The sequence below is a fragment of the Microcaecilia unicolor genome, chromosome 7 (assembly GCF_901765095.1).
Source record: "Microcaecilia unicolor chromosome 7, aMicUni1.1, whole genome shotgun sequence".
Taxonomy (NCBI): Eukaryota; Metazoa; Chordata; class Amphibia; order Gymnophiona; family Siphonopidae; genus Microcaecilia; species Microcaecilia unicolor.
The window spans coordinates 100,296,181-100,315,081 of record NC_044037.1 but is presented as its reverse complement, the minus strand read 5'-3'; the positions used below and the strand labels follow the sequence as shown (position 1 = coordinate 100,315,081).

General features: G+C 42.8%; 1 protein-coding gene across 1 annotated transcript in view; it reads right to left on the bottom strand.

Annotated features, from left to right (window-relative positions):
• LOC115474154 overlaps window positions 1–18,901 on the bottom strand; it is a 112,240-nt gene that overhangs the window by 25,127 nt on the left and 68,212 nt on the right. Inside the window, exons 6-7 of the mRNA XM_030209493.1 lie at window positions 10,432–10,498; window positions 8,368–8,429 (exon numbers count right to left, since the gene is read on the bottom strand). Coding sequence (XP_030065353.1) covers window positions 8,368–8,429; window positions 10,432–10,498 — 129 coding nt within the window. The remainder of the gene's footprint in view (window positions 1–8,367; window positions 8,430–10,431; window positions 10,499–18,901) is intronic.

The window sequence follows — 18,901 nt, the reverse complement described above, 5'->3', positions numbered from 1 at the left end:
TCACTTACCGTACAGCCATTTTTTGTTGAGAAAAAAAGATAGCCTTTTTATCTGCTGTGGTAAAAAGGGACCTCAACACACATTGAAAATGCATGCTGACGCTAGAGCAGGCCCCCTTTTACCGCAGCTTAGTAAAAGGACCCCATAGGTGTTTAAACCTACTATGCATCTAACTTCTCTGTCATAGGCAGCCAACTCTGGAACGCCCTACCAAGACCCATTCGAGCAATCAACGATCACCTAACCTTTCTGAAACTGCTGAAAACCCTTATCCAAATGATCCAAGTTAAACTTATGTACTCATCCACTCAACACCCAACCAAGCGTTAATGACAATGAACTAGACCCCCTCCCACCAGTCTTCCCACAACCTCTTCCCTCCCACTACTCTCTTACAACAAATACCCCCACTAATACAACTCATCCCCTCCCTACCTCTCCCACCTCTACTATCCCTTCTCTTGTTCTATCACCTAACTACTTTTATCCAGTGGCGTAGGAATGGGGGGGGCGGAGGGCGGTCTGCCTCGGGTGCACGCCGCTGGGGGGGTGTCGGCTCCACGCTGGTGCACTGCCCTTTCTGCCCCGGAACAGGTTACTTCCTGTTCCGGGACAGAGAGAGCAGTGAACCAGCGCAGAGCCGACACACCCCAGCAACGTGCAGTCGGGGCGGATCGGCCCTCCCGCCTGTCCCTCGCCGCAGGTATGCGCTCCGGGGGGGGGGTATGCGCAGGGGGGTGCGCTCCAACGGGAGGAGGGTGCGCCGTGCTGCACCCGGGGGGGTGCGCAGGCGACCCGCCCCGGGTGTCAGCTCCCCTCGCTACGGCTCTGCTTTTATCATTCTACGTCACTACAGCTTTACCACTGCTTCTACTTCTGTCTGCAATACATTGAAACCCTATCTACTATGTAAGCTGCATTGAGCCTGCCATGAGCGGGAAAGCGCGGGGTACAAATGTGATAAATAAATAAATTTATGTGTCTTTATAACATAGGTTACAACGAGGTGCCTTCTTGCCCTCTCATTCTAGACAGTCTGATAAAAATTTACCCCCAATGTGACCATGCAATCTGGACCCTGGAAACATAGACAGACTGCATCACTGATCGTTACATGAAATGGTTAATTTCATGGCTCATTTTTAAGGTTATTTTCACTTATTTATCTGTAGTATCTCTAAGTAATGCAGTTCTTTTTACTGGAATTGCATCTTCTCTGCATTTTCTGCTCTTGTAGACTTCCTGTGAGGTGCAATGACCTTCGGATTATCTCAACATTGTCATCAAAAAGACATGCTTAGTCTGGCAAGAACATTGGGCAGGGCACTTCATTTATCCAAACCTAACATAATACTCCACTCACTCCTGTATCCAGTTCATAGATCAAATTCTTTCCTTAAAGCTGCCCTTCCACATAAGTATTAAGGACCTTCATAACTTGGAATCCAACCAGCATTTATAATCACAGCTTCAGCTGTCCTTGCTCTAATCATTGGTCCATCTGTCCCCAGTTGCAAAGAAATCTATTAAAAATAGATTGTAATCTGTGGCCAGATGGATTGATAATTAGAAAACAGAACGACTGAGGCTGTGATTATAAGTGCCAGTTGGGTTCAGTTATTAAGGTCCTTAATTACTTATGTGAAAGGGCAGCTATTTGATCTATGAACAGGGTACAGGGATAAACTGCTATATTAGGTTATATCTTTTAAACCTTCTCATTTGGATTATTCTTGGCTGCATTCATCCAGGCGCGCCCATTCCATTTTCAAAAGGATCTCAATTGCTGAATGAACTGGTGATACATTGAGGCCCTGAGTATGAGCAGCTGTCCATTTCTGTACTCAGAGCTTCCATTTTCCTAATTAGGACTCATAGAGGGCTCAGGAAACAAGCAAGCCCTTCACTTAGGGACCTGTGCCTGTTCCTGTTCCACATTCAGGGTTTTCAGGGAGTCTTTGAAGGAGTACGAACAGCCTGGGAAGGGGTAAACTGGGCAATAAGGGTCATGGCCCCACCCCCAAAACATCCTATCTGATAGAGATTACTGGTTCAGCATCTGTTGTAATATTTCTAACTCGCTTTAGACAAACCCCTAATGTAGAAATATACAAAGTCATTAAATCATGCTAGCAGTGCATCTGGGGTCTACATTTTGGAATTATGGGCATGTTTTGCTTTCTAAATGCTCCTGAGGCTCTGGGACAGTTGTTCTCAACCTTTTTTCAGTTAGAACACACTTGATGGATGATGCTTACGTATGTGACAAAACACATTCATGACCCTCACAGTCCTTTGGTCTGACACAGCATAGCAGATCTTATGAGGTAAATGTAACATGCTTGCATCCACAAAAATCCAACTCCCCCCCAATAACAGATGCAGATCACAACTAGGAAATTTCCCCATGGAAGTCACCATACAAAAAAATAAATAAACAAAAAAAATTGTGATTCTCATGTCATCTGAGCAATGGCAACATAAATCTACTACTAAGCACATTATAAAATAATGCACCCCCCCCCCTCTGCCTCCAGGTCCCACATATCTCCCCCTCTCTCTCCCCATTTCCAGGACTCACATCTCTCTCTCTCTCTCTCTCTCCCTCCATCCCCCCCCCCCCCAAAATCCAACATCTTTCTCCCCTTCCATCCCCCAAATGCAATATATCTCCCTCTTTTTCTCCCTTCCTCCACCCCTGAATCCAACATCTCTTCCCCCCCCCCCCCTCAGGTTCATCATCTTTGCCAGAATCTTTCCCTCTCTCTACCCTCTGCCTTCCTACACATGGGGAGGGGGGCTCAGGGTCCAGCCCCCCCCCCCAAATCTGGCTCAGGCCCCCTAGTCAAGTGTACAAGCTTTCTGTGAGTGATTGCCTGACATTCCCCCACCTCTGGCATAGCCCAATATCTCTCTCCCTTCCTAACTGATGTTTGTGGTTCCAAACCTCTTTCCCTTCTCTCCCTGCCCCCCAGCGCTGCAGTCCTATGACCTTTCAGCAGCATCATAGATCAAGGCAGCCTCACCTCCTGCCAGCCCCAGAAGTCTTCCCTCTGCATAATTTCCTGTTCCCACATAGGCAGGACTATGCAGAGGGAAAGCTTCTGGGGCCAACAGGTGAAAAGGTTGCCTTGATTGGCAAAGCTAGTGGAAGGTAAGAGGCAGCAGCGCTGGTGGGAGGGGGGGGGGAGAGAATGGGAAAATGCCAGACTGTGGGCAGGTAGAGGGAAGGGAGACAGATAGTGGGCTGCAAGGGGGGGAGATGGATGGATGGATGATGCACCCGCAGTGCTGGAGGTGGGGGAGGGGAAGGGAGGGAAGGGAAGAAAAAGAAATGCCAGATCATTGGAGAGGTGGAGTGTGAATAGAGAGCTCAAATGAGGGGATGGGGAAGAAAGATGGGGAAAGATGCTGAACTCACAGAGGGAGAGAGAGGGAAACTTTTTTTGTTTGGAGCTTTTTTGTCTGGTTTCCTTTGTCTGGTTTCTTTAGACCAGGTGCCGGAAAATCCACTATTTCTGGGATAAGCAGTATAACATGTTTTGTACTTTTTGGGATCTTGCCAGGTATTTGTGATCTGGTTTGGCTACTGTTGGAAACAGGATGCTGGGCTTGATGGCCCTTTGGTCTTTCCCAGTATGGCAATACTTATGTACTAAGATGGACCCAGAGAGGGAGAAAGAGAGAAAGATGCTGGGGTGGGGAGGGAGTGAGCAGAGAGAAAACAGCAAAATACTGGATGGGGTAGGGGAAGATGGGGAGAGATATTGGAAGTATAGAGGGAGATAGATGCTGTACCATAGGGAGAGAGCAGAGGAGAGATGCTGGCTCTGGGGAGGGGGATGCAGAATTAAGAGAAGAGAAGGGGAGAAGCTGAACACAGGGCGGCACAGAAACACAGGAGGAGGGTCAGGGACATAGAGGGATATGGACAGAGAAGAATTATAAAAACAGTCAGGCAACCCTGGAAAGAGAAGAAGATGAATGGGATGGGAGGGAGAGGGGAACAGAGCAGAAGATGGATGGGACTTGGGGGGAGAAGGGGAACAAAGTAGAATATGGATTGCACTAGGAGGTGAGAAAAAGGGAAACAGAGTAGAAGATGGATGACATTAGGAGGCGGGGGGAGGGGGAGAGAAACAGTAGAAAATGGATGGCACTAAGCGGTAGGGGAGAGAAGGAGATCAGAGTAGAAGATGGATGGTACTAGGGGGTAAGGGAAAGAAGAGGATCAGAGTAGAAGACAGCACTAGGGGATAGGGGAGAGAAGGGGTACAGAGCAGAAGATGGATGGGGCTGGAGGGAGGACAGAGAAGATGATTAGGATGGGGGTAGGAAAATAGAGCAGATGACTGGGACTTGGTGATTTAGCAGGAGAGTGTTGGGGAAAAGATGGAATTTTGGATGGAAGAGATGGAGTGAGAATTCTGAGGAGATCATTGAGTTCTTGGCAATAGGTAGTTACGATTGGGGGTATGTTGATGGGTTGGGATAATGAGTAAGGGTGTGAAATGGAGGCTAAAAGAGAGGGGGTGAAGTGTGGGAAAAGGTTGAGATTTTTTTATATTAGATTTCTTAGGCTACATATTTAAACTGCTACTTCAAAGGTATTTACCTGTTTTATTAATACAGTTTAATACGGTGTTTATATTTGTTATAAAGTAAGTTGAAGGATATGTACCACTGTAGTAACTATTTTGCAGGATACTGTGATGGGTGTTGAGAGGTTGACCAGACTCAAGTCTACTATAATGGCAAATTTAAGTTATGGAATAATGCAACCTTATTTAAAAATGTCACTTTTCCAAAGTTTCCACAAGTGTGTAAGTGGTTTATATTGATGCAGGACAGCCTGTTTACTTAGAAATCCATTATCAAGTGTACTCTAAGGCATTATCTAGGAGTATACCAAATACTACTCACACCTATATGCCTAGTCCCCCCCCCCCCTCTAATTAAAGCTGGGTCCCCCAAAAATGTCAGGTCTGGCTACTCCACTGCCCTACAATGTGGCCTCTTTCTCTCTCCCTTTCTTTTCCTTCCACTTCTCTCCCTCCCGAGAGTCCAGCATCTCTCCCCACTTATGCCTTAATTTTGACCTGCTTGTTGCAGAACAGAATTCAGTCAACCAACTACTTCTTGGTTTACAGGCAATATTGCAAGACTTCTGAAAGTCATGGCATGTGCTCGCTTGTGCCTCCAGTCTCCAGGTCAGATGTTTGTGCTGTCCTCTGTGTTTAATGGCCCATCCTTACATAGCAACTGTGACAAACCAATTTCAGTAGCCTGATAACTGGCTATGCAGTGTGTTTCTTTTTATAGGTTGTAGGATGTAAGTCCTATTGATAGCTTATTATGCTTTAAACCCCTGTGAGTCTATGACTGTGATATAAGCTTTAATGTTTAACTTGTTTTTGTGGGTATGATTGACCTATTTATGTTAAATAGGTCAAGCAAATGGCTGAAAACATAAAGGCTAAAGAGTTGGTGTTCATGAAATACAGGAAAACTCAAGAAGAGGAACACCGACAGGAATACCGGATGAAACTGAAAGAAGCCAAGAGAGATATACGTCTCGCAAAAGCGCAAGCAGAAGAACAAATGGGTAGAAATGTAAGGAGGGGCAACAAGAATTCTTTCAGGTATATAAGTGAAAGAAGGAAGACTAGAAATGGAATTGTGAGACTGAAAGATGCTATGAACCGCTATGTGGATAATGGTGAGGAAAAAGCAAATGTGCTAAACAAATACTTCTGCTCTGTTTTCACGGAAGAAAATCCTGGAGGAGGACCGCAATTGACTGGCAAAGGTACAAATGAGAATGGAGTGGATATAGCACCATTCACAGAAGAAAGTATTTATGAACAACTTGAAAACTTAAAGGTGGACAAAGCTATGGGACCGGATGGGATCCATCCCAAGATATTGAGGGAGCTCAGAGAGGTTCTGGCGAGTCCTCTTAAAGATTTGTTTAATAAATCCTTGGTTGATAGACAGACGCCGGAGGGTAGTGGTTAATGGAATTCATTTGGAGGAAGAAAAGGTGAGTCTGTTCAATATATTTGTGAGCGACATTGCTGAAGGGTTAGATGGTAAGGTTTGCCTTTTTGCGGATGATACCAAGATTTGTAACAGAGTGGACACCCCAGAGGGAGTGGAAAACATGAAAAAGGATCTGCAAAAATTATAAGAATGGTCTAATGTTTGGCAATTAAAGTTCAATGCATAGAAGTGCACAGTAATGCACTTAGGGAGTAGAAATCCAAGAAAGACGTTTGTGTTAGGTGGAGAGAGACTGATATGCACAGACAAGAAGAGGGATCTTAGAGTGATAGTATCTGAGGATCTGAAGGCGAGGAAACAGTGTGACAAGATGGTGGTTGTAGCCAGAAGGATACTAGGTTGTATAGAGATAGGTGTAACCAGCAAAAGAAAGGAGGTATTGATATGCCTGTACAAATTGAAGCAGTCCAGAGGACGGTGACAAAAATGATATGGGGATTGCGCCAAAAGACATATGAGAAGAGACTGGAAGACCTGAATATGTATCCCTAGAGGAGAGGAGGGATGATACAGATATTTAAATTCTTGAAATGTTTTAATTTAGAAACAGATATTTTCCAGAGAAGGGAAAATGGTAAACTAGAGGACATGAATTAAAGTTGGTAAACTTAGGAGTAATGTCAGAAAATTCTTTTCCATGGAGAGGGTGGTTGATGCCTGGAATGCCCTCTCGAGGGAGGTGGTGGAGAAAACAAACTGGCAGAATTCAAAATGGCATGGGATGAGCACAGAGGATCTCTAATTAGAAAATGAATGGTATTTTAAAAAAACAACAACTTAAAGGGTTGCATATGTGTTTGCATATCAAGTGGTGCTTAGATGGCAACTCTGACTGGCTTGTAAGGCTGAGTGCCACATATAGAAATTCGGTTTAGGATGGGCTGGAGAGAACTTCGACAGAAACTCCAGGAACTTGGAACATGAGGATAGTGCTGGCCAGACTTTTACGTCTGTGTCCCACAAATAACAAGACAAATTCAGGTAGGATTTGATTGCAACTCCAGTAGTTGGAACTTAAGGACAGAGCCAGGCAGACCTCTATGGTCTATGTCCCAAGAACAACAAAGAAAGACCATTACATATAATATCACATTCATTGTTGATTTAATCTAGAATTGATAATGAATGTGACTGTTGGGCAGACTGGATGGACCATTCAGGTCTTTATCTGCCGTCACTTACTACGTTATTATGTAAATAGTTTGCGTATCAACATATGTAATAAGGTTTATGGTTTCTAATATATAAATTTATATTCTATATGTGTTTTAACATTTTGGTCAGTTCTGGTTTTACAGTTGGATATGCATGTGGGATATATATTTATGTATTATTTATTTATTTATGATTAGATTTTTACATTTTCTATGTTTTGATTATACAGTTATAGCCCCTGACACAGCCTCTAGTAAGGCGAAACCTGGCCACATCAGGCATTGTATATTTTAAAATGGTGGTAATAAAGGCCTTTTTAACACAAGAAGGTGTGTATTCTGTTTTTGTGGGCTGCTTGGCATCACTTGCAGCCTACTATTTCCTCTTCTAGACTTCCCTGCCATTGACAAAAACACACCTAGGTGATCCTGTTGCCCCATGGTGATCAACAAATAGGTTTGACTGGAAATGTCCCTGGGAGAAAGGATTGTTATTTAAAAATAGTAGAAGGGAGTTTGACCCACAGCTGTTGCCTGTGGCACAGAAAGAAAATGGCCTAGAAGCAAAAACTGAGATGCAAAACATCTGTTTACAGAATGCATGTTTTCTGGAGCTACAACAGTACCAGAGGTCTTTCCATGAAGTCCACCATGAGGTAGGGAAGTGCTTCACATGGTTTCCTCTGACTCTACAAGCGGTATAAGCCAGCACCCTTCTAATCAGCTCTGATAACCTTGCGCTGCTATAACTCCATCTCTGCCACTCCAACTCGAGATATGCTTTTTTTTATATCAAGTGCCATCAAACTTCACGGCTGTAGCTTTACTACCACAGATCCTTCCCGATCTGAAGCCATTGGAAGAAAGAAAAGAACTGCAGACAGTAGTACGAAAGGGAGACTGAGCAGGGCGTGAGATAAACACTTCTTGTAGGTTGCTGGACTATTACACCCCTAAGATAGTAACCCTCAGTACTGATATTTGCAACAGAAGAGACCAACAGTATGCTAAGTTCAGCTACTAATCTGCTTCAACTATGCTTTCAGAATCTTCCCATACACTCTGGACAGATGTCCTCTCCATTTCTCACCCCATATTCTGAGCCCCTCACTCCCATTTCTTCCCATAGTGTCATGTTTTAACAACTGACCGTTATCCACCTCTGCCGGGGTGAAGGAGCTTCTTCGGCTTTCTGGGACCAGAGGTGAGCAACTGCAAGGAAAGAGGAAGAGGTCGGGATAGTGAGACAGACAGATAACCACAATGCATATATACCATTATAAACACACATGCCATGCATAATTACAGACCCCAGGCACAGAGATGGTATAGTGACTGATGAAGTGACTTGCTGGGTTTTTCTCTATAGATTGACCCAGGACAAAAAAAAAAAACCTTGATTGTCAAGTTGTCAGCTTGCCAATGGTGGCTAAGAACTGAAGATTAGTGAATGACCTGGCAATGTGGTAACAGTTGTACTGTACAGCACAAGCAGACCCCAAGAGACAAGCTGGAAGCAGTTTTTTCCAAGGGTTTTTTTTTTTTGTTACATTTGTACCCTGCTCTTTTGTCATCTTGTCTCCCATGAATTATAAGTACAATCAATAGAGCCAGAGATCTCAGGGGGCGCTGATGCACTTGACATACTGATAGGTGTCATTGTTTACTTAATTTCACAAATCTGGTGGCACCTTTCTGCAATAAAGATGCATCAGTGTGACATTATCATGTATACCAGAAAATGCTGAACCATCTCATCTTCTCCGTGTATGCACCAATCTCAAGGTCAGAAGCTCCCAGATATGGAGACCTCTGTATTGTCTTTAATTATTGGGGGAGGGATGGTGGTTCTGATTTTACATGTTAAAAGTCCAGGCAGTACAGCTGGACCTGAAATGCCATGCTTTGAATACTACCAGGGACCTATTTATTGTCCACAGTGGTACAGGGACTCTTAAGGAGAGTATTACCTATTGAGAGATCTTAAACCCCATTACTTGTGTGTAGGTAGTAACATAATTGGTGAAGTGGTTTCGCAGATGCAATTAGAGGTTAAAGACCTAAAATCTATAACGGATGCTTTGGTAAAAGATAAAACTGTGACATATTGGAAAATAGAGCAAATAGAGAACTATAACAGACGTTTAAACCTTCGGGTATTGAATTTTTCTAGAACTACGGGTATGAATCCGACGGATTTCTTCAAAAAGTATCTTGTTGAAATTTTACAATTTCCTTCTTCAGCTATTCCCCCATTTAATAAGATTTACTATCTTCCACTACCTCCCCGGAATGGAGTGGAGCCTGTGGGTTCTGGAAATTTGCCCCAAATACAATTGAACCTGGAATTCAAGATTTATCTGCTTTATTAGACGATACTTTGACAGAAGTATCCACACGAGGGACATTAATTGTCTCATTTGTATTTGAACACGACCTAAATTCAGTAATGAGACTGTATTTTAAGAATTCCTTAATACCATTTTGTGGACATAGAATATGGATTTATCCAGACGTGACAAAAGCTACACAGGACAGAAGGAAGCTGTTTCTTGCTCAGAGAGGAGACAAGGGCTCTGGGAGCATCATTTTTACTGGCATATCCATGCAAATGCCTAATCCGTTTCTTGGGTAATAAGTATATTTTCTTTGAACTGGAACAACTCTGAACTTTTTTGGACATAAAGAAACTTTCTGGTAGGCTGAGGGAATAACTGATTAAGTTAATAACAGGGTGGGATTATTCAGGCTAGGCTGTTTTCTAATTTTGGTTTTTATTATTGTACTTTGATCTCCTCATCTGTAAACCACCCCTTCCAAACTTCTTGAGGTCTAAGGAAGAGACTTGTTGCATATTTTCTAAATAATTTTCTTTTTCTTCTTTTATATTCAATTTTTCTCTGTATTTCATATTGCAAGTTTTACTTGTAAGAATTTAAATTGCTATAAATAAAAACATTTTTTTTTTAATAATTTGTGAAGTGACCCAGGTCACTTGCTGTGTCAATTAAGACTGATGCTGGGCTGGCTTGTAAGGTCTGAGTGCCACATATAGCAATCCAGTTTAGGATGGGCTGGAGAGAAAGGCAGATGAAAATTTCTTATCACTTTTATATGAAGAGGGTAAAGTGAGGAAATTACATCAGTGTATTCACTGTGGATAGAAGCTGTCCTATAAATTTAGAAAGTGTTAGACATGATATTGTGTACTCACGGGACAGAAAGGAAAGTTTCAGGTGTTGACACTGGAAGGCTGTTGGAAAAATTATTTGGCATGCCAGCTGTGAGAGAGAAAGGTGTAAAAAATATTAATTACTACATTGAGATATTACATAAAATTTTACTGCAAGAGCAAGGCTTCTTTAGGCTAGTGTGAAGCTAGAAGGGCTTGGGGACAGTTGCATCACACATACCTATATCTGACTTTGCAGTTTCAGTTAGCAGCAGCAGGAGGCAGGCTAAACGCATGGGACCAGTTGCTGCACAAGGAGGAAGCTGGTCAAGAGCATGACTCAAGAGCATTACTCCTTGTTTCAGAAGCAGCAGCCTGTTCATGCAGCAGAGGCAGTGAAACACCTTTGGGTTGGAGGAGCCAAACAAACCAATCTCCAGCCCTTCCCCCCAAGTTGTCTATTTGCTAATGCTGTGTTGGTGAGATATTGGTGTGACATGGCCACACTCCATTCTGCTATCTATGGATATTAACTAGCTGCAGAAGAAGGAAGCAGGTTGGGTGCATAGTTGTTGTCTGCCCAGCATGGTATGAATGAAGAACTAGCTCAGAGCAGGTGGAAGAGTCCAAGCACAGAGTGGTGTGGTGGTGAGGGGAGGTGGAAGATGAAGGGGGAGAAATGGAGGAGCAGAGAAGGGGAAGAAAAAAGAAGGAGGAGCAAGGGAAAAAAGAGGGAGGAGAAAAGAAAGAAAGAATATGGATGAGGGAGAAAGAAGAATGTGATAGGGGAAGAAGAATGTGATAGGAGAAGAAGGAGTTAAAGGGGGTAAGAAGAGGGATGGGTAAGGAGGAGCAGAAAGAAGTGGTGGTAGAGAGCCAAAAGGAAGAGGAAATGGATAGAGAAAATGAGGTAGAAGTACAGAGGTAAGGAAAGTAAATGCCCCTTTTACCAAACTGCGGTAGAAGGGGGCCTGCGGTGGTGTTGGCATGTGTTTTGGATGCACACCGAGGCCCCCTTTTACAGCAGCAGGTAAAAGGCTAGGGTTTTTTTCTCAAAAAGAATTAGCCGTGCAGTAAGTGAACCACTTGCTGTGTGGCCATTTCTACGGGGAACCCTTACCACCACTTATTTAGGTGACAGTAAGGGCTCCTGTGCTAACATGGCACTAACTGGACTGCGGCAAGTTCCGGTGCTACAAAAATACAACATATTTTTATAGCACTGGAAATGGCACACACTGGGGATGGGAACTATCACCAGGCTCTTGTGGTAGTGAGTGGTAGTTCTTGTTCTAGGCTGTGCATTTTTGGTTTGCTATTCTCTAAACAACTTATGAAATTTTATAAAATATTATAGAAAAAAGTTGTATAGGAATCAGAGAGAAAAGTCTTTTAATTACTCACCCACCAACACAGCATCAGACATCAGTTTCAATATAATAAACTTACAAAATCTAACATCAGTACCTCTGGTAATTATAATTAGACTAATTATATAAAGAAGAGAAAAAGAAGGAAGAAAAGTTTGTTCCTCATACAAAGGTCACAGAACAGAGAGAAAGCAGAGAAAGAAAGAAAGAAAGATTCTTAGATATAGAGAATTAGATTCTACAAAGGGGGGAGAGCACCCCTTTGGAAAAACCATAGACCATTGAACGGATCTGAAACTCTCTTTCCAAGCATGCCTAGTTTTTCAGAGTTCCTTTGTCTGCAGCATGGTTTTATAGGCTATGGTGAGCATCCACCTCTCCTCTACCTTAGACCAATCATAGGTGCTGAATATGTGCTGGAGACTTGTAATTGAGACTTTAATATGTGCTGGAAGCTTGCAATTGGTGTCCTTGCCATACCTCTTCTCAGTAAATTACTTTTGTAACAGAAAATACCAGGTATCTGAGTTGCCAGTTGCCTTAACAACATTTTCACCATCAAAGCATGTGACCAGCCAGAAATTCCTTCATGTGGCTGATAAGAAAAGAGATATGGGGGATGGGAAATAGTGCAGTATACCTGAAGTAAAACTTTATAGCTTATAGCTAAAATTATACACATTCTGGATTGGCGCATGGCAAGCCCGTTGCTGCACGCCAACCCTTTAGTGCAAGGGCTGCTAAGAGAACTGGATGATGGCATGGAAACAATGAAAGAAGGGTGAAAATGAAGAAACTCAGTAAAAATGGTAAAGTAAGAAACAAATAAATAGAACACAGGATCAAAGTAGAGACACAGAAAAGAAATAAACAGAAAAATGTGGATACAGAGATGAGATGTGCTAAAAGAGATGGCAAAACCATGGAACAAAAGGTTAATAAACAAAAGAGAGAGAGAGAGAGAGAGAGAGAAAAGGAAACAGAATGGTACAGAGAGGTTAAGAAACAGGTAAGATAAAATTCTGAAAATACATATAAAGAAAAACTATAGGAAGGAACCTGCATAATAACAAATTAAAGAAAAATACACGAATCAGAGATGAGGCCAGATGGTGGGAACCAGAGTGGAACAAATGAAGATATATTTATTTATAGTCTGCCAAACAAATTAGGCAGATTACATAAAAACATAACTAATAATAAAAACATAAGAGCAACCTCAACAAAATACACAGACCACGAGCTTCAGATATGCTTGGTTCACCCTTAATATTATTTCATACATCAGACATTATTGGCTAACTTCAAAGGCTTCTTTCACAGCCTAAAAATGGTCTTAGACAGTATTAACTCACAATCTACCTTGCTTTGCACTTCTAATTTAATAAGTGAGAGCTACTCAGTTCTCATCATATTTTAAAAGAACTTTGCACTGTAATTCCACCATTACCCAATTATCCCAAAGCAACTGGAAACAGTAACTTTTTAAATAATTTCTTAAAGGCCACAGTATCAGATACAGTTCTTCATTTCAAAGGAAGTGAATTCCACTCCTTAAGCCCAGGAATAGAAAAAGCAGCATTTTATGTCTCTTCGAAAATGCACCCATCTCACAGATGGAGCTTTCAACCAATAGAATAGCCAGACAGCCAGTTTTGGGTGTGCGTGAGCCCAAAGTGGGTGGGCAGAAAATTTTCTTTGCCCTGCCCTACCCCCACCTCAAAATATAAATATTTTAGCTAATGAGGATCCCCAGGTTCTGTCAGATGAATGCTTCCTCCCAAGGCATCTTGAACTCCCTTTTACCAAGCTTGGCAGGCAGCAGCAACATCCCTGAGCCACAAATGCCAGCACCCCATGCATGCATCATTGTCGGTGGCTCAAGGATGTTGCCACCAACTGCAGAGCTTGGTAGAAGGGAGTTCTGGCCACCTTTGGAGGAAGCCCTCAGCTGGGAATGCTTGGGGATCCCCACTAGCTATACAGCAAGGGTCAGGGACAGTGTTAGATATGCTGTGGCCCAGGTCAGAAAATAAAGGAGGGCACCCTCCCTGATCCTCTCTCCTCCCTGCCTCCCTTCTGATTTCCCCACCTGCCATTACTATCACACGGACAGACCCTCACCAAATATAGAACAAGGGATCACAAATTAGAAATAAAAATATTTAGGAGGACATATGATGCAGTGAGAGGGCTCAGGCATGTCCCAATCTTCTCCGGGGAGCCCACGCCCATTCCCTTTGATTTTATGCACAAATAGAATTCTATAGATCTTGAATTTACTTCAGTGAGGGAGTCTTTTACTAAAGCTTAGCTTGAGTTATCTGCAACAGGACCCATTTTATTTCTATGGGCCCTGCTGCAGATAACTCGAGTTAAGCTTTAGTAAAAGACTCCCTGAGAGAGCAAAAGCGTACGGACAAATATATCTACGTCTTGAATGTTGAAATGTTGAATAAAAGACCGAGATCAGCAAAAGAAAAACCAAAGACGGCCGACACCAAGATAGAAGAGGCATCACTTCTGGTGCTGACATTTTCTGACCAGCAACTCCAACAACTTACCCACGCTGTTGGAAAGGTGATCGAGCCAAAATTAGAATGACTGGCAGAGCAACTGGTTGGATTGGAAGCACTATTAACCAAAATCACTTGCTGCGCAGGTGAACTAGAGCACCGGGTGTCTGGCCTAGAAGACACAGCCCCAGGTACAAGCGCGGCACTTGCCACACTAGAAGGCAAATTACAGGAGGGAAGGGAAGGGAAATGGGACTTGATATACTGCCTCTCTGTGGTATTTTACAACTACATTCAAAGCAGTTTATATATATATATACAGGTACTTATGTTGTACCTGGGGCAATGGAGGGTTAAATGACTTGCCCACAGTCACAAGGAGCTGCAGTGGGAATCGAACCCAGTTCCCCAGGATCAAAGTCCACTACATTAACCAGGCTACTCCTCCACTGAGAAACTGGAGGACCTTGAAAATTGGTCCCACCGCAACAACTTATGGATTATAGGAATCCCTGAGAATGTACCGGAGCGGATGCTCTCCATAGAACTGGTCTGGAACACTGGATTGCAGATGAATTCGCTCTGTCTGATAGAATGGGCCCGCTCTGCATAGATTGGGCACAACACATGGGCCAACAGTGTGATGGTCATGGGAAACCGCGCGCTGTATTTATCAAGGTGCATAATTACATCCAAAAGACTGAGATCTTGAGAGATTTTCGGCAAAAGCAAGAAAGTCTGCAACACCGGAGTGAGCCCATACAAATTTATCAAGATTACTCGAGTGCTTTGCAGGTGCATCTTCGGAGATTTGCTCCACTTTGTTCTTTGCTATATGAGAAGCGCTACAGATGTTTTAATGTTGTTACATGTACTTGTATAGCAGATGGAGTGCATGTTCCATTTTAATTATTTGAGGTATTCCTACTTCCTGGATTCCATTTCAACTGTGTTGGATTTAGGCAGTTTTTCACATTCACACAGGGGATGAAACAATGTCCTCTGCAGGGTGTTCTTCTTGTAAAGTGTGATACTGGGCAGATGAACCAACATAGTAGATGATGTCATATAAAGACCATAAAAGCCCATCTAGTCTGCTAAGTAACGTGGTTAGGGTTGTAACTGCTGCTCCACACAGGCTAGCCCCATGCCTCCAATGATTACAGTGCTACATCCTCTATCAACAGTTTCCAGGAGCTGAGTCTGTTTTGAGGAAAACATTGGACTCTCACTGTATCCCCAGATTGCAACTCTGGAAGGTGCCGGCTTGCCTGTCATACGTACCTTTTAGCTTTCTAACTCTTCTGGTCTAGCAGCCTGTGACTCTTTCTACCGCTTCTGGTCTTGATAGGTGAGTGACTTTTTCTGAAACTGTCGAGTGTGACAGAACTCTGTAGTTTTTTTTTTGTTTTTGTTTTGATGTACTTTAATTCAAGTCTTCTCCAGAATCTTTTCAGACTTTTGTTTTGTAGAAGAGCAGTGACACCAGTGATAGAAAGTGATCCTTGTTGTTCTCACTTGTGTATAAGCAAAGGTGAGCTATAGGATTTTGAGGATCCTGCTCTTCTTTTTTGAAACTTTTTTTTTGGGGGGGGGAGGGGGGGGGGGAGAGATCTCACTTGGAAATCTTTGCTTATGATAGATGCAACAAACCTACTAGGTAGATGAAATTTCTACACACCATATATGACTACTTTGTGGAGCAACTGGTCCTGGAACATCTGAGAGGGAGGGGAATTACTTATATCTAGTGCAGAACCTGATGCAAGAGATAACATTGATGGAGTCACATGGAGCGGCCTAGTGGTTAGAACACCAGTCTTGACATCCAGGTGGCTGGTTCAAATCCCACTGCTGCTCCTTGTGATCTTGGGCAAGTCAACTAACCCTTCATTGCCTTGGGCACAAAATTAGATTGTGAGCCCTCCAGGGACAGAAAAATACCCAGGGTACCTGAATGTAACCCACCTTGAGCTACTACTGAAAAAGGCATGAGCATAATCCAAATAAATAAATAATAGTGTAATCAAATTTGACTTGATTTTGAGAGCAAGGACATTAAGGAAAATTACCATGGTAACATTTAACTTTAAAAAGTGATGCAACAATAAAAAGAAGAAATTAATTAGAAAGAAACAAAAAGAAGTGGCTGCAAAGATTTAAAGTTTGTAAGAAGGACCACGTGATGCCTAGAACAGGAGCGGAGGCTGCCTCTTCGGCTCCTCCATCTCCCCACCAAATTTGTTCTCTATTCTGATTTACTTTTTGCAAGGAACAACGATCAACATTTCAGAATTCTCTGCTGTGCTGGCAGGCTTGAAGAAGTGTCAGTGTTGAAGTATTTTTCATTTTTTATGGCTTTGAGGTTGATTCGCAAAACCTTGGAGAAGTGGGGAACTGCAGTCACGATGGTGTCACCTTCAGCCCCACCGGGTTCATCGATAAGCTCCCTTTGGCTCTAGGAAATCATATTGGAAGTATGGGCAGTGGTGGAAATGACAATAAATGCTAAATTGCAGAAGTTCAGGATGGAATTGAAGCTACACATGAGCGTCTAGATATCATAGACTTAGAACTGGATGCAGAAGAACATCATTTGGGAGCACTAGAAGTCGAAGTGCGGAACATGAGCGGAGATATGGATAAGTTTCGTCATAGTTTTTAACAGATGGAACACAAGGTGGATGACTTAGAGGGTACAGCCCGGCTCTAAAACTTGTGCTTGGTGGGACTTTCTGACACTATGATGTCTGATGTTTTGGTGCAGACTCTAGAGAATTGAATGCCAAAATCTTTACACTTGCTTTGCTTGGAAGTTCCATTTAAAATAGCATGGGCTCATCGGCTGGGCTCGGGGTCTGGTGTGTGTGCGAAGCCTAGAGTGGTTGTCTTTCATGTGGTACACTTTGCATATAAGCAAGCTATCCTACAAACTCCTCGAGGTAGACAGAGTTTGGAATTTGAAAATAAAAAAGTCTTATGTTTTCAGGACCATACTGCTACAGTGCATACTGCTCGGAAAGCTTTTGCTCCATTGTATTCTGAGCTTTATCTCCAAAAGATTCCATGTGCTTTGCTTTTTCCAGCGAGACTTCGAGTTAAGCATGATGGCAAAACTTTATTTTTTACTGAAGTGAAGGCAGCACAAACTTTTCTACAAACTATCCCAACCAGAAAGGGCATTTAGGATGCTGCTTCTGTGAGCTTTGACTTTCCTTTTTGTCATGTTAGATATGCCTTTCTTTATGTGTTGTTGTATTATGTAATTTGCCAGTGCATAGTGGAATGCTTTAGTATGCCTGTTTTTTCTTTCTTGTATAAGTCTAATTACCATTGTTCAGGATAGGGGTTTTTGAATGTTGTTGTAAGGTATATTTTGGTCGGTTATGTTAGGTGGGGAGGGCGGGAGTTTCATGGGTCCAGCCCCGTGTTCTGGGGTATTACCATGTAAGGGGAAAGGGGAAAGGGGTAGAGTAGGGAAGTTGGGAGGGATGGGTTATGGCAATAGGAGGGGTGGTGGATAGCTATGGGTTGGGTGGGTTAGAAGACTGAGAGAGTTGGGGGGGGGGGGAAGTAAACCTGTTTGATGACTTTTGAAAGTTTGCAGAATTTTTTTGTTGTTTGTACTGTGATGTAATCAATAAAATAGACTGAAACATAAACATTTGTAAGGAGCATGGGCACTGTTAAAAAAAAATAATCTTGAAGGCCCAGACCAAATGTATTCCATGCAATGGAAAAGGTTCAAGGAATACCAAAACTGCCAGCACAGTTAAATGGTAAAAGTGATATTTAAAGCCAAAAGGACATTGTAATAAAACTGAAAGCAGACCCAAATGAAAAAAAATAGAAAGAGCATAAGCACTGGCAAGTTAGATGTAAAGATTTAATAAACCAGATCAAAAAGAATTTATAAAACAGCTTGCCACAGAGACAAAAAAAATCATAATAAATGCATTTTCAAGTAGAGAGCTACATGGGAATGGGGATTGTGGGAATCTCATGGAACCCGGGGTATTTCCTTGGATATGAAAGAAGTTGCCAAGGGATTCCAGCAGGAATGGTAGAAGTTACCATGGGATTCCTACGGGAGTGTAGTCAAAATCTCTGGTGACTCCAGAATGAAGCTTGGAATGTACAGAGAGAGGCAATTGGAGCACCAGAATGAGGTTTGGAATGTATGGCAACTGGAGCACCAGAATGAGGCTTATAATGCCCAGAGAGGTAGCCTGAACACTAGACTGACGCTTGGAATACTCATTGGTTGAATAGTGAATACCATTCAAAAAACCATGGGAGGCTATTGAGGTTGCGAAGAAATAGAGGGCTGTGAGCAAGTAAATAATAGCATCAACTCCTGTGGATACGGGTGGGGATGAAGGAGATCAAATATGGGGATGGGTGGGGATGGATTGGATCTTAGCGGGTATGAGTGGGTATGGGTTAGAATCCATTGGGGATGGGCGGGGATGTGTGAAATTTCTAACCCCATGCAACGCTCTATTTTCAAGTACATTTAATGTAAGAAGCCTGTGAAGAGGACAGCTGGACCAAGGGATGTCCAGGGGTAAAAGGGGTACTGAGGACAAGGCCCTAGCTGAGAAACTAAATTAATTCTCTGTTTGG